The sequence below is a fragment of the Opisthocomus hoazin genome, chromosome 8, assembly GCF_030867145.1.
Source record: "Opisthocomus hoazin isolate bOpiHoa1 chromosome 8, bOpiHoa1.hap1, whole genome shotgun sequence".
In the NCBI taxonomy this organism is placed as follows: Eukaryota; Metazoa; Chordata; class Aves; order Opisthocomiformes; family Opisthocomidae; genus Opisthocomus; species Opisthocomus hoazin.
In genome coordinates, this window is record NC_134421.1 from 60,451,856 (window position 1) to 60,477,072 (window position 25,217).

The following is a 25,217-nucleotide window of genomic DNA, read 5'->3' on the forward strand; positions in this document are numbered from 1 at the left end:
AAAAGGATTCTGTTTCAGCTGTTAAATTGCATTGTGAGAAAATAAAATGCATTGGCCCCAAACTAACCCCACATTGCTACCTCAGTATTTGTGCCTTTCTGCAGTACAAATCTTTTTCATTTTCATATATACAGTGGACCATATATAGGGCTAGTCTGAGTAGTAAAAGTGCCAGGAATGCATGGCACTGAAGAAAATAAAATGATTAAAACTCCCTTTCTTAGGACTAGGTGCCAAGCAAAAAACTCTTACCTCATGCACAGATGGCTGGAACCTTCCCATCTGTTAGTAACTTCTGGCCTCCAACTCCTGCAGCATCCCAACGTCAGTCCTCTAAGCATATTAGCACGTCTGGGGTGTACTAAGAGTCGAAGAGATCTCTGTTCCGGGTTTACACAACTATTTGAGCACAGATGTCCCACGGGGACTCTGGCTCAGTTTAAATGCGTTTGTGTGCATAAGACATTGAAAGATCAAAACCTACCGAAGCAGCAGGACTAGACTGAGGTCTTAGTTGGCTCACGGGAATACTGAAACAGGAAACTAGTTTAAAATTCTGGTTCTGTTGGAGAGCACCTCTGAAGCTGAATTTTCTCACATCGCGCACACTGGCGTGGCAGAGTAGGTAACAGGTGCTGGTACACACTTCTAGTGGTGTCAGAAATTACTTCAACAACCACGTAATTCTTCACCAGTTGTTCTACCAGAAAAGATGTTTCCCTTTCAAACTGAAAACTGCATACTGCACAGACACTAGTCGTCTTTACTTACAGCCTCCAAATGTTGACATCTATATTTGTAGTACAGACAAAATGCATTTACTGCAGCAGAGCCTGCTGAACTGTGGCTTTTGCAGCACTAGTGACATACAGACTACTTCCAAATGGCATGTGGAGGCAGCTCTGCCTACCAGGAGATACTCAGCTGAAGTGCAGGGTGAACTTCCCAAATCCGCTACTGTTCGCAATCAGTTACTTCCAGTCTGGAGGCACTTAGCTGGTGGCTTACATAAATTTCCATACATGGACACTAATTATTACTAACTGTTAATGGGCATTGATCAGAGCTATGGAAAGCAGCTTTATCATCTAAGTGATTTAGTGGGCCTTAGATTTCATAAAGTAACAGCAAAAACATCTTCAATCAATATAGATTTGTGTTTAATAATGTATGAGTAAAAGTCATTGCTACTACAAGGCCAGCTTAGCATTAGATAGGAGATGAAATGATAAGGAAATGTCAGGTGGAAGAGCCAGAAGTAAGAAATACATTAGTATTTTCCACTGGCAAAGGTCAGCAAATCCACCTGACCATAAGCAACCAATATATACCTGTCTTCCTCGTACAGAACAAGATATCTTGGTAGTAGTATCCTTTCTCTACCTTACAGAGACTAAGAGAATGATAGATTAATGACAAGAAGATAATGATAATGATAAGAAGAGTAAGGCTCATGTTTCTAACCTCCCAAGACCTACCTTGAGAACCTGGCCTCTGAACATGGATAAGATTTCTTCACTAATCAGCTGGACATCCATTTCTGAGCTTCAAGATAAAATGTACTTAAATGTGTTATGGGAGCTCCAGATAGTCTTAGATTTCATATTGCTGCTATATATGGGGGGTTTTGTTCATATCGCAGCTGCGTAGCTTTGTCCTTTGCCTTCCATTGTATTCTGTGCTTCAGGAGGCAAGGGAAGATTGAAAAAAATACATATTTATTTCTGAGAACCTAATGTCTCTGGATTAGGTGCCTCGAAATCCCTCACTTCGCAGCCCGTCGGCTGGAGTCGCGTGGGAACTGCTCGCAGGCGCGAACAGGGGCTGAGGCGATGGCGGCAACCCCGTGCGTGGAGACACTGGGCATGAGTCGTGACTCCCCAGCGCAGGGGCACGGCCATGGCGACGCGGGGGTCTGCGAGGCGGGCCGCCCTGCGGGAGAGCGGCCGTGCGGGGCCTCACTCGAGCGCTGAGAACACCGCGTCCGGACTCGACTTCAGACTCCGGTCTGAACTTTTCACCGCAGCACCGGGCGGTCAGAGCAGGCTTGTACTCCCAAAGGGGACTGCGGGCAGCGGTTACCGACCATCGGAGGCGGACGGGAGCAAAACCGAGCGCTTCCCTTTCCCCGGCGCCAACGAGCAGCCCGGCCTCCAGCGCCCTGGGGCCCGAGAAGCTCCGGCCGCCGCCGCTCCCCCAGCGCCGACCCCCCGCCGCCATCTTGCTGACGCGCCGCCGGGCGTCCCGCCGCCATGGTGAGGAGCAGGGCGCTGTGGAGCTGCTGCCTGCGGCTGGCCGTGCTGCCCTCGGCGGCGGGCCGGGCGGGGGGGAAGTCGCAGCCCTTCGCCGGCTCCTGCAGGAGGGCCGCGGAGCCGCCGCGGAGGGGGTGGAGCAGCGGCATGGAGGAGGAAGAGGAGGAGGAGGAGGAGGAGGAGGAGGACGGGACTCCTCAGGAGCGGCAGCAGCGCGGGAGGTGAGCGGCGCCTCGGACGCGGGGGTCGCTGTCCCGTGGGCAGGGAGGGACCGAGCGGCGCCGCGCCCGTCCGGAGGAGAGGCACCTGTCCGACCCGCCGCCTTCAGAGCCCGGCTGGCGGCCGGGGGAAAGGGGGGGGAAGCCGGAGCAGCGCAGCGCTCCGCACCTGCTCCGAGCGGGGCTCGCCGGGGAAACGGTGCTGGGGTCCCGCCGGGTGAGTGTGGCGGGGGGACCGGGCTGAGGCGCCGGGGAGCGGGGCGAGCGCGGGCGTCCGCTCCGAAGAGTTCGGCGGGGGGCGAGGTGCGCGGGCCCCCGGCCGGAGGGCAGCGGGGTGAGGAGGCTCCGCGCTGCGCTGCCTCGGCCCCCGCGCGCGGTGCGGGCGGGCTGCCCCGGCCCGGGCAGCGGGGGTTCGCCCCCGGGAGCCGCCGCGGCGGCGAGCGGCAAATCGCGGCTGCTCCAGGAGCAGCTGGGACGGGCAGAGCCGAGCGCGCCGGTGAAAGAAATGCTGGAAGAACCGAGTCCTACCCGCCCCCCCCCGCCCCGGCGGCGGTTCCCGTGAGCTGACAGCAGAACGTGCTGCAGTAGCGCTGGGAGAGAGGCGAGTTGTATAATCGCCCGCAAAAAACCGCGCTGCGTGGTGTCGGCGGTCTGGGGGGGGCTTTGGCGTGAAGAGGAGACACCAGCAGATGTTCACCGCCAGGATTTTTCTTGCGTTGTACAGCGCGAAGTGGAAGATACGAACAGAGTCATTTAATGCGATAAGTTCAGTCAAATAAACTCAGTGATCGGCAGTTATCTCTGGTAAGTATTTAGGGAAAGTGTTCAATGCCTGGACGGCATGCGGTTAATTCACCTTCTGCAGAAATGTTTTTTTTAGTGATGATTATGGTTTGTTACTCTTCTGCTTGCTAAATGGCGATTATGAAGCGAGTTTGCAGTTTTAAAGGAAAGTACCAGGTGTTTTTTTCTTTATTTTCAGACGGCACTGACTCAAGTGACATCAAAAATTAAAGGCAGTGACAGGACAGGAAAATCACTTCTGTTTCCTGGCAAAAGACCCTTGAAGAGAGTCGTGTACTTTTTAATTTATAGTAGCAGCTTTATCAGTTTATAAAGTAGGAAGCTTGCTTCATTTTATAGGTAAGACTTTCAGGAAGACAAGAAGAAATAAGCTTTTTATCCTATTAATGCAAGAATTATTGCAACAGTTGCTTTAGAAATGCCCAAAATGATCTGAAATTGAAATACCTATTATAAAAAGGTAATGGGAGTTTTTAATACCTGGAGACTGGAAAGCCCTTGTCTGATTCACTCACTGTGATGGAGAGGACGTGTTCGTGAGAAGAGGAAGTAAGGGATGATAGTGAAACTGTTCAAATATAAATAACAGTTGTGCTTCAGCTTGGCCCAAATCAAGAGAGGTCTGCAGCCTTTTAAAAAGGAAGCAATCTATTATTATTATTACTGTTATTATTTTCTTCACTTGTATTAACTAAATAGATTTGAGGAATTACCTCAGCAGAGATCTGCTATTTCCTCAGCCTTTTTTAGCGAAAGGTTGAACCAAAACTGTTAATTCTCCATTCAAAAATAGATTTTACATTATTTTCTGCAAATAGGAAGGCAGTTGTTTTGTTTGTGATGACAGATATGCTAATGATACAATATTAACTAGTGCCTTTATATGTTACACCTGCTGTAAGATTGTTTTTTTTCCTTTGGTCACATCTAGAAATCCCTTCCTGATCTCACTTGAGGTTTTTTTTCCAGTCAATTGCTGCAAGTATGTAGCTTGCAGTATGCTGGCTAGCACAGTAATCAAGGTCCTACTTCTAATATGCTCCGAGCCAGGACCACGGTAAATCAGTTGGTCACATTGTGTCAGAATGCAGCTTGGAGTAAGAATGACTTTTCTGAAAACCAGATGTTGTACTTGGTTTGATTATTCTTAGAAAATCTGAAAAGAGGTTACATGCTGTTTACTGTTTGCATGTAATATCATGGTATTTAGCAGCTGTATAGAGAAGGGATGATTTGGGTTTGAATAGCGTACAACTGCGCCCAAGCAGATAAACCTTACAAAGGTGTTCAGCAAGGAGAACTGGGCATTAGCAAGTGACGCTATGACAACACTTTGCTGCTATTGCGTGCCCACTGTGAAAAACAAGGTTTGGTAACATGTTGTGTGAGTGAAAAGTCAAGTGGTAAGGAATGTGTATCAAGAGATTTTTCTTGTGTAAGACCTGTTACCATGGTTGGAGCTGGTAGTGCTACTGTCCACTGAGTAAGGCTGATGATAAGATTTCTGTTTTTCTTGCTTGTAATGTTCAGAAATAGTTTCAGTTGTTTAGGGTGAAATCTCCCATGCCGTACACTGGTTTTTGAGGGAGGGTTTCAGTGAGGTTCAACTGTTTCTGATAATGAGATTGTGGCAATAAGAAGTTGTTTATGTGTGTCTATATAGGTGTGTTTAAATGAAACACTCTGTCTCCTTAAAACACCTATATATTTAGAATGGTGCCTTGAAAATTACTAGATGGCTCACATTTGTGTTGGAAATGTGCCTTGACTCTTCCAGAAGAAAAAAACCCAACAAACCAAACAACTTTAATATTAACACTTTTGTTGTTGACTAACAAAGAAAGCACTTTGCATTCCAGTTAGAGTATGTGAAAAGACATCGTGATCTAGAGCCGTAGGGATAGAGTAGAAAGCCGGTTATATATAGGAAAAAGGGTTGTCGTGAAAAGTGTTAGCGTGTTCTGACGTTTCCAGTTTCCTTGGGTATTTGTGTTTTGCTGTGTCTGGTGTTCTACCACTTGTAATTTCTTTTAATGACTGTGTTTCAGTTAAAGATCTATAGGGGTGCTGTATCACATGTGTTTTCTAGCTTTCCAGTATGAAGTTCTGGAGACTGAAAACTTTTGTATTTGGAAAGGCTGATTACTTTCTAGCTTAACTCTTGTGAAAGATGGTCTTTGAACAGTTGCATTCAAGAAAAACATATTTTTCAACATAGAAAAACTTCTATTTTCCTTAACTGATCTGGAAATTATTTGTTTGGATTTCAGTACATTTGAAGTCAAATGTTACAAACACTTCTATAAAATCCATATATCTGTGGGGTGTGTGTAGCTATATGGACAGACAGAGGGAGAGAGAGAATGTTGTTGGGCCAAGCAAAAGTTGAGCTTGTGTTGAAATATGAGTAGACTTAGGGAAATATTTTCACATTGCAGAGAAATAACATTGGGTCCTATGTGGTTGGACTTTGAACTGAAGAGAGGGAATCAAATAGACAAGCATTTAAATATATATATAAACAAAATTGTGTGACTGTGTTAACTTAAAAATCTAGTTTAGTGCTTGGGCATTGCTGCACTTCCTGTTCAACTGAGCTTTTATAGGGTTTTAAAGGATTATTCTCAGTGTGAGTCTAAGGAAAGTTTGCCGAATAGTTTATTCCTTTCTGGCATGGAGAGAAAAGGAAAAAGAAAATTAAAAAGCTTAGTAAATGAGGTGGAGATAGCAATTGCGCAGTTGCAGACATGAAAGTGCCAGAGATGACTATAAATGAACTGCTTGAGATCCTGCTTTGCCTCAGGGATCCTATGGATCAAGGTTTTAACACGATTTCTATACACTTTTATGAAAATATTTCTTGCCTTGCCTCTATGGCCGTGTGCTACAAAGGAAATCGGATTTCTACCATAGTATGTTCAGGTGGAGCCTTAGCTTCATGATGTGTAGTAGCGTTTATTTTTAGTCACATCAAATTGACAGAAGATGTTAGACAGGAAACGTTTACCCTCAGGACAGAGTGAGAGCTTGTAATGTTTTAAAACTTAATTTTAGTCAAGAAAAACCTGTACTAACAGCTTCAACGCATAATAATTTAAAATACTGAACCAGAGATGCATAGGCAGTTGACGCATGGGAGTGGCTAAAGTGTGTTTATAAATGCTAAACTTTAAAGTTTGGTTGTTGTTTCTAACAGCAAGCCCCATCCTGGAAAGGTTCGCATCAGTTATTAACTGTCGTCACATCAGTAGACCAACTGAAACTAATGAACTACTTGTTTGCATAAATACTTCCAGGAGTGGAGCTGGTGCTAGAACACTAATGTTGGGGTCCAGATCCTGTAGCTGGGTTGACACAAGTTTCAGGTTTGCTCTTCTGGAAAAGCTTTATTGAAATTCGCTACAAGTGTGAAGGGCCTGCTTTCCCTTGGTGACTGCTTCAGCAATAGCACAGAATTACACTGCTCTTGTGCTTAATCATCACAATAGTCTAGGCTGCTCTTTTAAATGTGATGGCCGCATGCCAACTTCTGGATACTTTGATTGAAGACTACAGTAAAAGATGAGGGTAGAGAGGGAAATAACTTGTTTTAACAGGCTGTATAGCTAAAAAAATTGGTTGCCGGGTCTGTCATCTTTGTTAATATGCAAGGCCCCTATGGACAGGTGCTGTAATATCAGGGATCATAACCTAAACATAATGTGCATGTAACAGAAAGCTTCTGTAATATTTAATACAGTTAAATAACATGGTTGGAGACTACAAAGTGCTTGTGTTGGACAGGGACAGTCAGCTGGGGCACCTGGAAACAAAGGGAAAATAGTTGTGTATTGTCCTAGTTCTAGGAAGAGGCATCTTTATGCAGCTGATACAATGCCCGTAGCTCATCAGATTTAACCTAGGGTTGAGAAGTAGCTGGCTCCAGGTACTACTGATGGACCTGACTCTAAAGCCTATTTGCATTTCTATCCAGAGGCATATAAGGGTATAGCTGATAGGCACTCGTAATGACTATGAATAATTCTCTGTTGGTTTAGTTCCCCTAATGAATGTTAGGAAAGTAGAGGTTGGAATGTGTAGTAACGGGAGTGGGCTGCCCTTTGGGTGGTAGGTAGCTATGGAGTTTGCTTGGTTGTAATACGAAACATCCGTCTCGGAGGAGGCAGCCAGAGAGCTTAGGCAGCATCAGTACCAAATGTGAAGCCTTGGATAGGGAGTAGATTGAAAATGAAGTATTTTAAGGGTCGGGGCAGTTGTTGAACCCAATTTGGTGGTGTATGTAACTGAACTACACTGAGTGAATTCTAAATGGAGGGTATTTAATGAATTTTTATATAGCAGCACTGGCATAAGTAGTTTTTGTTTACAATAGTCTATTCCTGTTCTCACCCTTCCCTGTCCTAGCTGGTTTGTTGGTATAAACACTCGCACGGTTACACAGTGATGCAGGTGAAAATCAAGTGCTTCTCTATGGGATGGAAAGGTAGGAAGTGACTATCAGCGAGATCAGTTCCGTGAATTAATTCACAATGTGGGCACAAATGTTTGTTTTGGCAAGCCTGGGGGAGTAATGAGGGCAGAAATGGGTTGGCTCATACTGGTAGCTGCTTAGGTAATACAGCTGTTGTAAGAATATGCCTAACAACAGATGACCATGGGTAGCTGCTTCACTTTTGTTTTACCTGCAACTAAATTTTTTTTCTGTGATGTTTAAATAAAACTTTGCTTTGTGTTACTGTTGATCCTCAAAACTACGTAAGAATGTCAAAGGAATCATCCTAATTCCATGAAGTTGTTTAAGGAGAGAGCTGTTTCTGTTACCAACTCAGTTATTTATCTTTCTTGAATAGTACACAGGATTGCTGTAGAGTCAGGATAGTTACAGTTCCTCTCTGTTCTCAACAGAACTGGTCTGGCAACATATAGCTGTGGTATGAAAGGGGTGCATCCAAGAATGGAAAAAGGATTTTTTGCTTTGTGGGTGTTTAGAACGTATGGAAGTAGGACATCACACAGAATCCCAAGCTGGCTGTTAAAATATCAAGTAATTTGAATGAAAATTTCTGCACTGCTTGTTCTTGTTTGCAACTTGTAATGGGGAATCTCAAATAATATAAGTATTTATAGATCAGTTAGTGGGAAGCTTGAGAGATCTTCTTTGTGTGAAATCGTAAGACCAAGAGTGTTTGGAATAATCGCTGTTGCAACCACATTTGCAGTCATAAAAAAATACGTATAGTGAAAGAAAACTTCTTAGTTGTGTAGCAGTATATGGCTTGCAGAAAGCTCACATTCTTGCCTTGGTAAGACTATGGTGGTGTGAGTTTGCTAGGAATAGTATGCTGTTCCTTTTAGGTGACATGTAGTGCAGCGCCATTCTGGGTGTAGTCTATAAAGAGAGACAGCATTTAGAAATGAACCAATCTTGTTGCTTCAAAACCAGAGAAAATTAAGAACATTTAGAAAGCTATGGAATGTTTGCAAGGTAAGGCTAAAGCTTTGTGGATGTTGTTGGGTTCCACTAAACCATAACTTCATGATAACTCTTTCTTAAACTTCCTGGCTTGCGGATTTGTTAAATAAGGACCACGTTTATGTGTAGAAAAGGAGGATAAATCTGTTCTGGCAGACTTCACAGTTAGTAGCATGTCTGTGTGTGGCTGTATGCTTAGTAGAGGGAACTACCTCTGTTTCAGTTATGGAGTAGTGGATGTTAGAGCAGGCTGGGTGGAAAAGGTGAAGACGATAGATTTTATGTTAATGCATTTCTTCTTCAAATAAAGTTAAAATAATTTGGCTTGAAGCTCTGCTGAGTTTAGAAAGAGCATTTAAGAAGGAAAATTTTAATAACTTGAGTGCTTCTTGTAACATTAAGGTATCCTGTTTCCAGCCTTCTTTTGGAACAGAGAGCAAAAGTATTAAAATGTTTAATTAAACTTTTAATTATTTTCCTAAATAAGCAGAAAACTTAAAGCCAAAATATTTGTATTCAAGTTTTCAGGTATATAAGCAATGCTAAAATAAACAGTTGTCCTAAGGGCTATATCCTGTTTCCAGGTGTAAGCCTCTTTACCGTGACACAAGACGTGTTTTCCATGCAATGGCCTGCCCGATCTACAACTTTTCTCTTGCTTTGTGAATTACTAGGAGCCCCTTAGTATTTGGTGCTGGAAAACCAGTTATGTGAGCGCTGTGTTTTGATTCATGTTAGGCTTCATCCTATTCATTAGACAGTGGTGTTCTTCCCCTCCCTCTGGAGTGCCTTCTGGCATTGTGGATTTGGCGTGACCAATGGTCTCCTTTAGTAGTTTGTATGTCTTTGTCCGTTTTCTTTTCTGAATTCAGTTGAAACAGTAAAGCATCTCTGAGCACGGAGAGGGTAGTTGTGTTGCATCTTGCTGGAGCCCCTCTCACAAATGGTGGCTATCTTCTTGACCTTGTTGGGGGGTAAGTTGCCTCGTCCTGAAGGATGGGTTCTGTTTGTTAAGAAAGCAGCTTAATGCGTTTAAGTAGAATAGTGGGTTTTTTTCTTTGTTTGAAAGCGTGGAAGATAGAAGATGTCTTGTGGAACCTTGCAATAACAAATATTCACTCAGTGGAAGGTGTCCCTGCCCGCGGCAGGGAGGTTGGAATCGGATGATATTTAAGGTCGCTTCCAACCCAAACCATTCTATGATTCTATGACATAACCCCTTTCCCCTGCCTCTCCCAAGGGAACACAACTCTACTCCAGTTCGAGTTTGGTGTCTCTATCACCCATAATTTGCCTGGCAATCCAGTGCTTAAATTTATTTCTCGAAGTGTCAAACTATTATTTTTCTTGCGGAAGAATTCAGGAAGGCTGGGTGAATAATAGTCCCACTTCTGATTGGGTATTTTCCAACATCTAAAATACACCTGCTAGTTCTCCTTGTCTGTAGAGGCTTTCTTTTGCAGGAGGGTAAGAATCTCCTTGGACTAATAACTGGTTCAGTTTTATTTTAAGCAAATGATTGCTGGCTTTCAAGAAACGATCGTCTACCTATTTTTTTTTAATAAGAAAAATTAGATATCTTTTACTGTATTCCATGAATATTCTAGGATATATTTTACCAGTTTAAATGAAACAGAAATGAACTGGCAAGACTGACACTTCAAAGGAAGCTACAGTTCATCAGGAATACTTCATTAGTTAATTGTTTGTAAATGTGTCCCTTTCTGATGCCTGTATAAAAGGGTTTAAAGTATTCTGTAAGCAGTTAGATCTCTTCTTCCTTCAGTTGCTTATGAAAGTAACGTATGTGCATCATGTGGAAAATATGTGAGCAGACAGATACCTGCAGTGCCTTAAATGCTTTGGCATTGTCTTTGTTTAATCAGCAGAGTTGATCCTTACTTCCCCTAGAGGTTTATACTTTCAGAATAAGATCAAAGGTTTTTATGAAAATGTAAGCTAAAGTAGAATTTTAGAGATGAATTAATATATAAACAGAAGCTTAAAAATAAAACCTTAGGCACTCCGGTCTCTAACATAAAATATCTTGTAGGAACAGTGATTATGATAGTTATATATATTTAAAAATCAGACATCTGAGATGTTAACAGAAGAATTTCCTGGAATTAAGTATGTATCCGATTAAACTTTTGTGGTTTGTTTTCATGATGCTTTCCAGAAGAGTAAATGTTTTATGCTGTGTCTGTGTGCTTTGCTAAATTAATAAGCTGACTTGGCATTGAAAATGCTCTTTGAGGGATGCCGAACCTCCCCCTCCAAGTTAAAGTAACAGTTAAAATACTCGGTACCATTTTTGGGGTATTCTGTCTGCCTTTTTGTGGCGCTGATTCTTGTTGTTGCCATTTATGTCTGCTTACAGTGGTATAGAGCAAGTTGGGTGGCTGTTCCATTGAAGGCTGGTTCCAGTAGATGTTTAGTGGAATATAGAGAAAAAAGGCTGTGAGTATCAACAGTTAAGTTAAAATTATGATGCAGATGTAGTATCTTATTGGTAAATAGAAAATGTATAAATGGAGTGGTTTCAGTAAAACTTCAGGGAAACTAGAGTGGAAAGCAATTACATTAAAAGAAGATTATGACCAAGGGTGCTATTTATCAAAAATTTCTGTCAGCAGTGTTTTCTGAACTTTGTTCATGCTGCTTTATCAGAAGTGAATTTTGATGTATTAATATGTTATCTCTACCGTATGGCAAAATAATAGTTATTTTGTTATGAAAATTTCACAATATTTATCAATTGGCATGTTTTTGCAACTGGCACTACGCTTTCTGGTTAGCAGTCGGTTGCTGCTGAAATAGCAGGGATGGGCTTTGCATTTGAAGTTAGAGCATGACCAATAAATGCATTTATGTTCAATTTGGTGACACTTATATGTGTGTAAAATCTTAGCTGTAATGTTGCAGTGACAATATAAATTTTTTTTTCCTGTAATTATGAACTTCTGAGGGGCATAGTGACTTATGCATACCCAGCTACTTAGAAAATATCTCATTTAGGAAATAATTTCTAATAAAAACATGTGCTTTAATTCTGTTCTCTGAAAACGTTGTTTGAGTGGACTGGCTTGGATACATCAGCCCAGTGCTTTTCATATGAATATACAGCTAAAGTCTGAGTATCTGAGTTAATGAAATAGTAGACAGGCTGAAACATGCAGTGGAGAATTTTCCACAGGCCAGACTTCACAATTTCATATTTAAAATTATTCCTCCACTTAAGCAGTGTATCATGCTGACTGTTCGTTACTGGTAATCTTCTAGTTTTTATGAGGCGGAGTTTGTAAGTACCAGAAGTTGTGCACTCTTTGAAATAGCAACATAATTTTTTAAAAAAACTTTCATACAGTATGTTTACTTTCAACTGAGATGTTGAAAGCGAATATAGAAACTGAAGCATTTGGGTTCAACTGAATTGCTTCAGCAACTTTTAAAATAAAACAGGTATATTTGTTTTTTCTACCTTGCGTGTAATGAGATCAGTAGGACTCCGTATTCCTGAACTCTGCATCACTGAAGTGCAGTTTGGAATGAGAGACTGACTATTGAATTCGCAGTTGTCTGAGAAATGTGGCAGAGTTGTGACTTTACAGCAATAAGATTTCTCAGTTATTTTCTCACTTTTTACATTTCACAATGGAATTAAGAACAGACGTTGCAGCCGTGATTTATTTGAGATGTTCCAATTTTCTGTGGCCTTTCACTAGTCAGTTCAGTTAAACGTGTATCCAAATTGTGTTTGAAGCAGTTACTTTTACTGTTACTACAATAAGCTTTGCCTTTGTTTTGGGCAAAATAGGAAACAGGACCAAATGTCTTTTGTGTTCTGACTTTTCTGCCTGTACGTGCATCTTGTTGGTAGGAGTAGCGTGCCATTAATGCTACATGAGGCTGCTGCTCTTACTGCAAAACAAAGTCACTATATAGGCAAATCCTGAGGTATAGTTCCAGCGTCTCTTGGGCAGGTTTGCAGGATCGTATTGCATCAGACAGTAAATGTCATAAGTTTCAGGAGGAACTTGCTATTCTTCCAAAATGTAAATTAAGGAACACTTCCCCCTTACTCTTGCAGTTGGTAGATAATAGTGTTAGTATCTGAAGCTGTGCATACCGGGGAGTTAAATTCTGTCTGAACTACAAAGAGATCTCATGTCTACTTGCCACAGCATGTTTTTGAAGTCTTTTGTGTAACAGCAACTGTTTTAAAAGCATATTTTGTTGAAGAAAAAAATACAGTAGACCGTAGAATGAGAAGGGCAGGCTTGTTTCTAATGTGTGGGAGAACATTCAATCTTACAAATGTTGATGTTAGTCCAAGAAAAGGTTGATTAGTTTAAAATTTATTTTAGTTCTCCTCAAAAAGAGATGGATAAGAAAACGAATGAAGAGCAGCCTTTGACTGCGTGTAACCAGTACCCTAAAGAAGCGGTGAGGAAACGTCAGAACTCGGGTCGAAGTTCCAGGGGCAGCGATTCTTCCAGGACCTCCAGGAAGAGCTTCAGGCTGGACTATAGATTAGAGGAGGATGTAACTAAATCAAAGAGAGGCAAAGATGGGAAATTTGTCAACCCATGGCCAACATGGAAATCACCAACCTTGCCAAATATTTTGAAGTGGTCCCTCATGGAAAAAAACAACAGCAATGTGCCATGCTCAAAGCAGGTAAGTACTTGCATGTTTTCTGTTCTTGATTTAGACTTATTTTACCTCTGCCCTAACTAATAAAGTAGGACAGTTTCTAACTAATACTTATTAGGCATCTTTTGGAGACTTTTCTAAGTGTTGTTTTTCTGATTTTATTATCGTTTTATTATTTTCAAAAGGTGGGTTAATACTTTCTGCCTCTTTAATTTTCCCCCCTTTCTGTTAGTTCCACACCCTTTGATTTGTCCAGCTCGGTTTGTATTTGCAAAAGCAACAAAAATGGCCCCCTAGCTCAATCATAAACTACAGCTACCCTCTGTCCTTTTTAATAGCTGTTGCCTTGAAAAGCGTACTACTAACATCATCCATATTGGATGAAATAGCTGTGGCATATCTGATTTTAAAAATTTTGTCTTTTTTTTTTTTCCAAACTGATGTTTACTGCATACATTACGTCTTTGTCATAAAAATGTGATAAATAGTTGCTGTCATTTACTTACAGAATTGTTTGCGAAGATATATTTTTCTGTTTCAGTACACCAGGAGAAAAAAACAAAACAAAACCCAACCCAACACTAACCTGAGCAAGTATTTGTAGTGAAATACTAAAGGTACAGTGCCAGTTTACTGGGAAACACCATTATTTGTTCTTGGTGTATTGCTTCTGTCAGATATTGTACATAAAGAAGGAGGCGGGGGAAGCAGCCTCTGAGAGAAGCTTCTTTGCCGTGGAGAGTAATGGATACTGGAAAGCCACGGGTTATCTTTGTGTCCACAAGAAGTGTTACGATGGCTACAGTTTTGACAGTTAGAATTACTTCTCAGTGTGTTTTCCAGTGTTGTGACTGCACTTTGCAAATGCTGTGCTGAGGGGTGCACAACCAGAGAAAGCATTTTTGAACAAATAGGTGTTAATAATGCTTTTAAGGATCCAAAAAGGCATACAGGCATGCAGAAGCTATAAATCTCACAGTATTTAGTGAAGAGCTGTCACTATTTAGAGCTGGGCGGCAATAAACAGAGTGGCAGGTGCTCTTTATTAACCCCCACCCTTCCACCGGAGGAAGGGAAAAAGGAGGAAAAGGGAGAGACTTACAAATTTAATATAAAACAGCTTTACTAGTAACACTAATAATAAGAGAAATAAAACAAAATATACAAAACTGATACTGAATTTCCTCAGGAGTTCAATGCTGTGGGCACTGGCTTACATTTTTTATTTTTATCCTGTGTGAATTACCTGTGAAGGAAGGAATTTGATCAGCTTTATGGACAGGAAAGCAGTGTTGCTCATTAACACGTGATGGTCAGAGGTTTGGGGGTTGCTTTAAGGATATGTGGCACGGAACATGTTTAAGGGAGAAATAATCTTGGCTGTAATTGTTCTATAATAATAACAATTTGACTTCAGAAAGAAGCACAACAAACCTGTTTAGGTCTTGGGATCTCTTCCACAATTTACTGTTTTAAATTTGGTGTCCTGCTTCTAGACTTTATCTGCACCTTGTAGTAGTAACAGCAGTTGTGCCTTAGTGAGCACAGCTTTCTCGGCAGTGTGCTGCATTATGATACTTTGGCCACATTTGTGTAAAATTCATGCCTTGGCATTTTCAGTTGCCCTTGACCTCTGCCCTGTTCCGTATGTGTACAACAGGCCTCGAATCTTGCCAGCACTGGTCAGAAACCTGGTTGGTGACTGTAGTACTGCCTAGAAGGCAGTGCTAAGGTGTAGTACAGAGCGCAGAATATACAGCGCTCTGATGGCAGTGGAAAGCTGCACCACTTCCCTTTAATTTACAGATTATCCCTACAATAAAGGATGATTACAAAGAAATCTGCACTGTGCCCATTGTAAAACTGTCCTTCTGACCCAGTTGGGATTAAGTTTGGACTAATTTTATTGCTTTGCATATGAGGTTTTTTAATTAAGTGCCTGCAGTTATTCAGGATCTCAGTCAAGTAGATCAGAAATAGAAAAACCTAGATAGGGATCAATGAAATGCACTTCTTGAGTCCTCAGCCGTTTCAATGTTTGTTCCAGCTGTGTTTACTCCACACCTAAATCAACCTGTAAAGCACTTGTGAGCTTGTTTAAAATTCAGACTCAGGTCTCTTTGTTTAGCACTGGTAGATAGTATGTCCTTCGAGCAGACTCATACTTCAGTTTCCACATTGAGTGAGCCTACTGATACTCTGCTGTGCTGGGCAGGTTCAGTTTGTCTGTACCAAGTACTCTGAATATGTAGAAAAAAAAAGTATAATATCTAGGATATGTACTTCACTGTGTAAAAGCTAAATATATTATAATCATGCCTTCACAACAAGCCTACATAATTATCCAGAATGCGTAGACTTCTTGTATTTTCATTACAGGCTTTACTAATAATGTTTTTCAGTGCCATTGGAGTATGTTTATTAGTTGTTGGATCAACAGTCTAGATTGTTCTCATTTCTGTGAAATCCAGTGGTATTCCAGTATTCACTAAGCACCAAAAATCCTAAGCTAATTAGCTAGTCTTACCAAAGCCTGTCATGTGTTCCTTCTTGCTTTGCATTAGGAAGGAAAGAGGAACGTGGGAGGGGGGAAGGGGCACAGCAGGAGGAATTTTGTATTACTCCAGTGATGAAGATAAGACAGTATTAGGCATATTTTACTTCTGTTGGTAGCTTATTTGACAGTAATGCCATATTGCAAAGATGTGTTATAATTCTAGTAGTATTAATATGTTTCTGGTTAGTCTGACAGAGAACAAAATCTGCTATAGCAGGATAAAGGTTCCATAAGATTATGTATTTCATTCATTATATTGTTTTATCCTGTGGTATGAGTTTTCAGAATTTCATGTGATGTATGCTGCCAATAGAACTTGTGTTGTAGTTAGAAATCTTATGAGTTGAGTAATGAGTCCTTAATGCTTTTAAAGGTAATTCTGGGGGTTTTAGTGTACTTTTGTAAAATATTAAAAAAAAAAACCAACAAAAACAACAAACCAACACAAAACCCCCTAAACCCAAACTCTGTGCACCAAGAAGTGATTTCTTTAGCTATTGCCCTGTGTGATTTACTATGATAGCTCAAAATAATGTGTGATTTCTGATCTCATCCCTGGAGGAATCACTGGTTTGGATCAGATGCCCGTGTATCACACACCTGTAGATCCCATACAGAGTCAGTGCTTTCCAAGTTACGCTGCCTTTGTGCTCTTGGTTTGCCTTGAATTTTTGTTCACAGAATTTCATTTAAATAGGTTAGGATGCTAGTTTTTCAAACTGTGCTACCCTTTATATAGCAATCTTCCTTCATGTCCTTTACAAATGTCTTTTGTAGTAATAAATTTTACCTTTAAATCAGCTGTTTGAAATATTTAATAGTGTCAGTCCTAGTGACATCCCTGTAAAGCCTTTAATGGTGCAAATGTGTTGTGGTTTAACCCCAGCAGGCAGCTCAGCCCCACACAGCCGCTCGCTTACTCCCCCCCCCCGGCAGTGGGATGGGGAAGAGTGTCAAAAGGGCAAAAGTGCGAAAACTCGTGGGTTGAGATAAAGACTGTTTGATAGGCAAAGCAGAAGCTGCGCATGCAAGCAAAACAAAATAAGGAATTAATTCCCTACTTCCCATTGGCAGGCAGGTGTTCATCCATCTCCAGGAAAGCAGGGTTCCATCATGCGTAATGGTTACTTGGGAAGACAAACGTCTTAACTACGAATGTTCCCTCCTCCTTCCCCCAGATTGTATTGCTGAGGAGGATGTCGTATGGTGTGGGATATCCCTCTGGTCAGTTGGGGTCCCAGCTTCTAGTCCACCCCCAGCCTACTGCCTTTGATGCTGTGTAAGCACTCTTCAGCAATAGCTAAAACATCAGTCTGTTGCCAACACTGTTTTGATCACAAATCCAAAACACAGCACCATATTGAGCTGCTAGGAAGAAAGTTAACTCCCCCAGCCAAAACCAGTACAATATGTTTAAGTCCCAGTTAAGAACTCATTGTTCACATCTGCCAGTTAGCCGGTTCTTAATCCATTTAGTATTGTTTGCTAGTATTACATCATACTGACTTTAAAAACTAGTTTGTATTAAATGTCAGCAAAAATAAAGTGGATTCATTCAGAGTTCTCAGAATTATTCTGTTTTTAGTCTACCTTTAAAAACAGTAGTTAAAAAGAACATTTTCCATTTAAAAATGTACTTCTGACCTGAAGTGCATTATGACAATTATTAAATTCCATATCTGAGTTTAATTTCCTTTAAATAATCTGACTTGTTGACTTAACCATGTGTAATTTGGTGGGTTGTGCTAATTTCCATTTTTGAGTATTATGTTAGTTTTGTGGATCTTCTGCTTTTTTTTTTTTAATTGAAGTGTTACAATATAACACTCTCTGTGGTTCAGATTTCTCCTCCCATGTACTTAGCATGAAATATAGATAAGAAGGTGATGTTTCTTTCTTGGAGAAGCAGCAGTTTGTCTCAGTCTAATATTCACACTTTGTTTATTCTTGTATGAAGTGATCGTATTGTACCAGCCTTATATTCAGTTTTATAGGATGTCTATTTCTCGTTGCTGGAGACAGTAAGGTAACTTTTTCAGCAGACATCTTGTCCATTAGCTCTCATAAAAAGCAGTTTCATGAATGTTTTATTACTTACAGTACAATTGCAGGGAGGTGGAGGGTGTGTGGTGTTTTTTCCCCAACATATGCCCTCCAAATCAATAAAATATTGTGCAGAAAGTAACTTTCCTGAAGCTTTCAGAACTGTTTTAGCAAGGGAAATCCTAGACTCCTAAACTGTCACAGCATCAGCTGGACTTTTGAGGGAGTAGGGGGTTAGCTCTGTGTAAGCTCCCTGATAGCACTAATCTACTGTCCTAGACCTAGAGAATGAGAGCAGCAGCCATGGTAGGGAGACTCTGACTAGGAACCAGAAGTGTTGGGACATCTGTGACTACCAGGGAGCACAGAGTGTCAGGAGCCCGTAGAAGGTGCCTAACAGGAAAATTTTTCTGAAGTACTGTGAGGAGTTCAGACCAGATCTTTTTGTGAGGAGAGCCTTAGACGCATTGTGACAGTGCTGGAGATGGTCAGGAAGTCTGAGAAGACTTTTTGTTTGGTTGCTTTTTTTTAACAGGAAAACTCTGATCGAGACAGCCAGCGTGGCTTCACCAAGGGCAAGTCCTGCCTGGCCAGCCTAGTGGCTTTCTGTGATGGCGTGACTAGATCCGTGGACAAGGGAAGAGCTATGGATGTGATCTATCTGGACTTCTGTAAAGCCTTTGACACGGTCCCCCACAACATCCTTCTCTGTAAATTGGAGAGACATGGATTTGATGGGTGGACTGTTTGGTGGCTAAGGAATTGGTTGGATGGTCACATCCAGAGGGTAGTGGTCAATGGCTCAATGTCCAGATGGAGATCGGTGACAAGTGGTGTCCCTCAGAGGTCCATACTGGGACCAGTGCTGTTTAACATTTTTATCAGTGACTTGGTGAGATCGAGTGCACCCTCAGCAAGTTTGCTGATGACACCAAGCTGAGTGGTGCAGTTGACATGCCAGAAGGATGGGATGCCATCCAGAGGCACCTGGACAAGCTGAAGAGGTGGGCCTGTGTCAACCTCATGAAGTTCAACAAGGCCAAGTGCAGGGTCTTGCACCTGGGTTGGGGCAACCCCCAGTACCAATACAGGCTGGGGGATGAAAGGATTGAGAGCAACCTTGAGGAGAAGGACTTGGTGGTACTGGTGGATGAAAAGCTGGACATAGGCCACCAACGTACACTCGCAGCCCGGAAGGCCAACTGTACCCTGGGCTGCATCCCCAGCAGCGTGACCAGCAGGGCGAGGGAGGGGATTCTGCCCCTCTGCTCTGCTCTGGTGAGACCTCACCTGGAGTCCTGCGTCCAGCTCTGGATCCCTCAGCACAAGAAGGACATGGAACTGTTGGAGCAGGTCCAGAGGAGGGCACTAAAATGATCCGAGGGCTGGAGCACCTCTCCTAGGAGGACAGGCTGAGAGAGTTGGGACTGTTCAGCCTGAAGAAGAGAAGGCTCCGGGGACACCTCGTTGCGGCCTTTCAGTGCTTAAAGGGGGCCTATATGAAGGATGAGGAAAATATTTTCAGCAGGGCCTGTTGTGACAAGACAAGGAGTAATGGCTTTAAACTCAGGGAGGGTAGATTTAGACTAGATATAAGGAAGAAATTTTTTACCAGGAGGGTGGTGAAACACTGTAATGGATTGCCCAGCGAGGTGGTAGATGCCCCATCCCTGGAAACATTCAAAGCCAGGTTGGATGGGGCTCTGAGCAACCTGGTCTAGTTGCAGATGTCCCTGCTCACTGCAGGGGGGCTGGCCTAGATGGCCTTTAAAGTTCCTTTCCAATCCAAAGCATTCTATGATTCTATTTATTACAAATAAAGCTTCTGCATAAGCATCTCAACCAAACTGCAGTGAAGAACATAACTCCTGTTCAAAATAAGAGAATGAGCAGTGGTTTGTTGATGAGTTTCGGTACCAGCTGTTCTCTTGCGGCTGCACATAGTCAAATTTGGAAGCCAATCGAACTGAATGATGTCAAGTTTTCCTCCGCTGGATCAATGGTCATTTGGATCAGTTCTCTGACCTGTCAGACTCGAGTGGGGACTGCATAAGCATTGAGGCTGGAACAAGAGGGCAGGTGAGGGAAGGTTTCTGTAGCTTTGTTATACAGGAGCATGAATTCAGATTGATTTAAGTCATTCGTGGGACTGCATCGTGAACCTACAGGGAGATCAGGATAGTGATTTATCCAGTAATAACTAAACTTGAATTACGTAGAAGGCTTCAATAAAACATTGCGAGAAGCATAGCTAAGTGCCTAAAGGACTATCTTAAAAATGAGATCTGAGTTTTAGTTTGTGTTTTATAACGGTTCATTGAATTATTGGCAGGATGGAAAGAGAATGGCAAAAGCTAACATCAGCCAAGTGAGGTTAACCTGCACGTCCTGTTTCTGTACATTAGGGAGATAGAGGGTCTGCTAAACACTAATGAAGCTTTTGCAGAATGTTGTTGGGACTGTTGCATTCTCTTTCACCTGTGGATTTGTGACTTACTTGTGCTAGGACTTAGGGGATACATCATTCAGTTGCACAAGCTAAACTTGAGCATTTGTTACAGTAACAGTGTGTGTATGTATATTTTATTTTCCAGGTCAGGAAGGCCAACCGATTGCAAAGCCTTTCCCAGGATGCTGTTGGTGCCTTGCCATGCTTTCACTTCAATGCTTTCAGGCTCCCTTTCTCTATTAGTAGTTCTCCTGGCCTGATGCAATACTCTCGAGCTCTCTCTCCTCTCTCTTGACAGAGAGTGAAGATTTTACAAAACCTAAGATGAAATTAGGAGGAAGTAGCTGCAAAAATGGGCATTAAAAAGGCATCTGTTTTGTGTTGCAGTTCTCTGGTTGCCTAAAATACAAACAAAACCCAAGTCTTGACTGTAATGATTCATTCCTAGTATGCAGTTTTTGTTCCATGGCCGAGCACGTTCTGAAGTCTCTCATGCATATTGTGTTCTTCTTTGCTAGGAACTTGATAAAGAGCTTCCAGTGTTAAAACCTTACTTTGTTCAAAAGCCAGAACTTGCGGGGAAGACAGGAACCGGTATGCGAGTCACGTGGCTGGGACATGCCTCAGTTATGGTGGAAATGGACGAACTTGTATTTCTCACTGACCCAATCTTCAGCCAGCGAGCTTCCCCTACTCAGCTGATGGGTCCCAAGCGCTTCCGAGGACCTCCGTGCACAGTAGAGCAGCTCCCCAGAATAGACGCAGTGGTGATCAGCCACACCCATTATGATCATTTGGACTACAACACTGTAATGAGTTTAAATGAACGCTTTGGGTGTGAGCTGCGCTGGTTTGTGCCTCTGGGGCTCTTGGACTGGATGCAGAGATGTGGCTGTGAGAATGTGATTGAACTGGATTGGTGGGAAGAGAACTGCGTCCCTGGGCACGACGTGGTAACTTTTGTCTTCACCCCTTCTCAGCATTGGTGCAAAAGGACTGCAACAGATGATAACAAGGTTCTCTGGGGCAGCTGGTCTGTCTTGGGACCTTGGAATAGGTTTTTCTTTTCAGGAGATACTGGATATTGTGTTGCTTTTGAACAGATAGGTAAAAGGTTTGGACCTTTCGATCTTGCAGCCATCCCCATTGGAGCTTATGAGCCAAGGTATGGAAATCAAAGTTTGATCAAAATACTTAAATGAAACAATATATGATGACAAAAAAATACACCCAGAAGTGAAAACTGTAGGTATGCTTTATTCAGATTTTACAATAGAATATAGAGGCAAAATAAGGAAATTGCTGAATGACAAAAACCCCAGGCAATCAGAAGATGGAGCTGGAATGTCCAGGATGCTTGCCTGTGCATGTGTGATGTTCTTAAGAGTTTTTTCTTTGGTCTTAAGCACAGCAAGGATGAATCAGCTGATCTTCCATGAAAAATGCTGAGTAAAAATCTGGAATTACTTTGTGGCTTTTTCTCTGAAATAGCATCACTTAATCCAGCCAATTTAGATGCGTGCGATTTCACAGAATCACAGAATGTTTGGGGTTGGAAGGGACCTCTGTGGGTCATCTAGTCCCACCCCCCTGCCGAAGCAGGGTTCTCTTCCTTCAGTCTTTATGCTGTTTTTGCAGCTTACCTGGAGGTAAAGATGACTCCTTTATGGAGTATGAAAGACCTGTTTATTTAGGCATCTGTATCCTACTTAAGGTGAGGGAGCTAAACTTTTAGATGATAATGCTCGTATAATGCTGGAAGCAAAGCATGTATAGGCTGGGAAAGGAAGATAGGAATCAGAATAACGTGGTAAAAATCTGGTATCTTTCAAGAATTGCCACGTTCTGTCTTTTGCTTTACCACTGTTCCCTTAGGCTATCTTCTGAAGCACACACTCTTTGGTGTGGGCTGCTAGCATGAAATTTTTTCAGGGGTGATTTAAATCTATGGACTTAATGCTGCAAGGCACTAGTAATATGTCCTTATAGTATTAAAAATACAGATTTTAGGAAAAACGTTTGAAAAGGGGAGTGAAATACATGAACTGCTATTTTGTGGGTACGTTGATGTATTCCAGCTTGTTGATTTTGAGTGTTCTGTGTGTTGTTCAGACATACATGCTTCATAATTTTTTTGATTCTGTGTTTTTGTGGGTGTGGGTGTTCTTGTGGTGTTTTTTAGATTCTTTGCAACTTACCCACTGAAAGTAAAGAAGAAATCTTGCACTGAATTAGATGACACAAAGAGATTTATCTTGTGTTTTGGTAGGTGGTTTATGAAATACCAGCATGTGGATCCTGAAGAAGCAGTACGAATCCACATTGACGTTCAAGCAAAGAAGTCTGTAGCAATTCATTGGGGGACCTTTGCTTTAGCAAATGAGGTAAGCTTAAACACTCTGCGTGAGCTCAGATTTCCTGAGTACGCATTTATTAATGAAGCTTTCCTCTTGCAGTTTAACCTATGTATCTGTAGATGTATACTTAAAATGTAACAACTTCTCACTCATGCAAAGTTTACTGTATGTACTGCAGTTAAAAACAATGCTTAGCTTTTCATAGCCAATTACGTAAAATATTTTCACGGTTAAGTTTAATTTGAAAGTATGGAGTCACTGAAGCAAATATGGAGGATTTCTGGTATCCAGAAGCTGAGGAAAGTGAAAGGTGGGGACATGTGTGCAATAACAAAAGTAAACTCAGCAGTGTATCACTTGGAGACAGTGAGAATTTCATGCGTGTAGGTTAAGACAGTATTTATTAATCATATCTGTCTCATGAATAAATTAAGTAGTATTCATAGTTAAATAACAGCAAGAATATGAAAAACCGAGTTATTCTGAGTTGCTGATTTTTTTTTTTTTTTTAACATTTACTTTACTACCACCACCAGCCGCAAGTCCCCAGTTCTAATAAGGTTACCCAGGTACCTTCACAGTGACTACAAATGCAGTGAAAGGGACCTATCTACATCAGTACATTTTGGTAGCTGTTTTTCAACTTTATCTTTGCATCAGTTGCACCACTTTATCTTATACTTCAGTCCTGATGCTGTTAGATCTGTTCACCTGATACGTCATGTTTTCTTTAACTTGGATCTAGTATTTTCTATCCACGATGCTTCTAATAAGCTGTGTCACTGGTGCCCACAGTACAAATGTTACTATTTAGAATCACCAAAAAATGGATGATTTCTCCACCACGGTACCTTTTCTGAAACGTAACAAATAGAATGAAGTAACTTTGTGGGACCTCACTGAAATGGCACCAGTTTTTAAACAGCAAAGCTGACATTTTCGTTTTGCTAAACGAGAGAAAGCACCATCTGCTGAGCTGCTAACCCTGCCTCCTCTGGGCAAGCCACAAGGGATCCCCCTGCCTCTGCTTCTCAGACACTTAGTTCAATGCATTGAAGAAGACTGAATTTCATATGATAGGTTGTGCCTTGCTAGTTATTCTACAACTGTACATCAGCAGTCTTATCATTTAAAAACTGAAAATGAAACCAAAAGTTTTGACAAATATATACCCCCCCCTTTTTAGATAGTTTCAAATGTAAACCATTTCTTGTTTAGAGTAGTGCTATCCTTTCTTTCCCCCAAATGCTGCAATGATGTATTTTCCCCTCCTATTGTTCTTGTCTTTCCAGTATTACTTGGATCCTCCAGTTAAACTGAACGAAGCTCTTGAAAGATACGGCTTGAGAAAAGAAGACTTCTTTGTCTTAAACCATGGAGAATCAAGGGACTTGAGTACAAATGATGGGTTTGAATAATGAAACAGTAGCAGCTCCTTGCAAGCCTCATTTAATTTGAACTAGCAATTAATATTACAAATATTAATGCAGTGTACTTACAAAGTAGATTTTTTGGAGTGAATTGGATTTTTAGATGCCAGGTTTGTCAGTTTCAGAACTAAAACTGGCATACCAACTAATGATAAATTTTACTAGTTATATTGTTTATAAATTTTGATCTAAAACCTGGTTAATATATAAGGTATTGCCTGGGAATAACCTGCAGTTTCAACTCTTACTTCCACCACTCATAAATTACTGGTTTTTTTTAAACTCTTCATCTTACCTGCAACAGCAATAATAACCTCAGCACAGGACATATTCTTAGAATTAATGGCTGACTTGGATTAGTCATTGTTAGAATGTCATCTCCCACGTGTTAGTCGTTAATCTTCAGATTATGCCCTGTACCTTGATAGCTTCACTGTCTGTTTTGTGGGGTGGAGTCTTCCAATACAGCTGTGTTGTTAAAGCACAAGCACAGTAAAATAATTATTTTATTGAATGCTTCTACGTTTTCATATTTCGACGAACCACAGAAGCTGAATTTTACGATGATCTAAAGAAACGTGCCTTTTAAAGAGAGAGATAATTTAATACTGCATCATTGATGTGTAAAACTTACTGCTGGCCAGAGTATCTGCACACTTTCATTGTTCTGTCAATATTTTTAAGTTAGGCCTGAATGTGTCTAAAATAACTTTCTTGTCAAATGCAGTACATGACGTGGAAGAATCCCATCATGGCGCTTGTCTTTGCATTGACTCAGGCTATTATTAAGTTGTTTTGTTGAGGTTTTTTTAAGTGAAAAGTCTTAAGCAAGGGCTGTGGCATTTTTTTCTCATAGCTTCCCTATAATTTTGAAGTTGAGAGAGTGATTACAGCATTGTTCAGTATTGTAAAACTTAGCTAAATGTATCTGTATCAAATTGTCATGCTAATTTACGGAATTAAAGCCTATTGTTGCAA

At 41.4% G+C, this 25,217-nt stretch overlaps 1 protein-coding gene across 3 annotated transcripts; it reads left to right on the plus strand.

Annotated features, from left to right (window-relative positions):
- The first annotated feature begins 1,945 nt into the window (after nt 1-1,945).
- Nucleotides 1,946-25,215, plus strand: NAPEPLD (N-acyl phosphatidylethanolamine phospholipase D). Of its 3 annotated transcripts, XM_075428182.1 has the most exons (6): nt 1,946-2,473; nt 11,128-11,207; nt 13,115-13,427; nt 20,971-21,617; nt 22,722-22,836; nt 24,102-25,215. In XM_075428182.1, the coding sequence occupies exons 3-6, from the start codon at nt 13,131-13,133 to the stop codon at nt 24,225-24,227; spliced, it is 1,185 nt and encodes a 394-aa protein (XP_075284297.1). In that variant the 5' UTR covers nt 1,946-2,473; nt 11,128-11,207; nt 13,115-13,130; the 3' UTR covers nt 24,228-25,215. The 3 variants fall into 3 exon arrangements, with proteins under 3 accessions (XP_075284297.1, XP_075284296.1, XP_075284298.1); XM_075428181.1 differs by lacking the exon at nt 11,128-11,207 and having other exon boundaries at nt 2,199-2,473; nt 24,102-25,214; XM_075428183.1 differs by lacking the exons at nt 1,946-2,473; nt 11,128-11,207 and adding an exon at nt 2,615-2,687.
- Nucleotides 25,216-25,217: the final 2 nt, after the last annotated feature.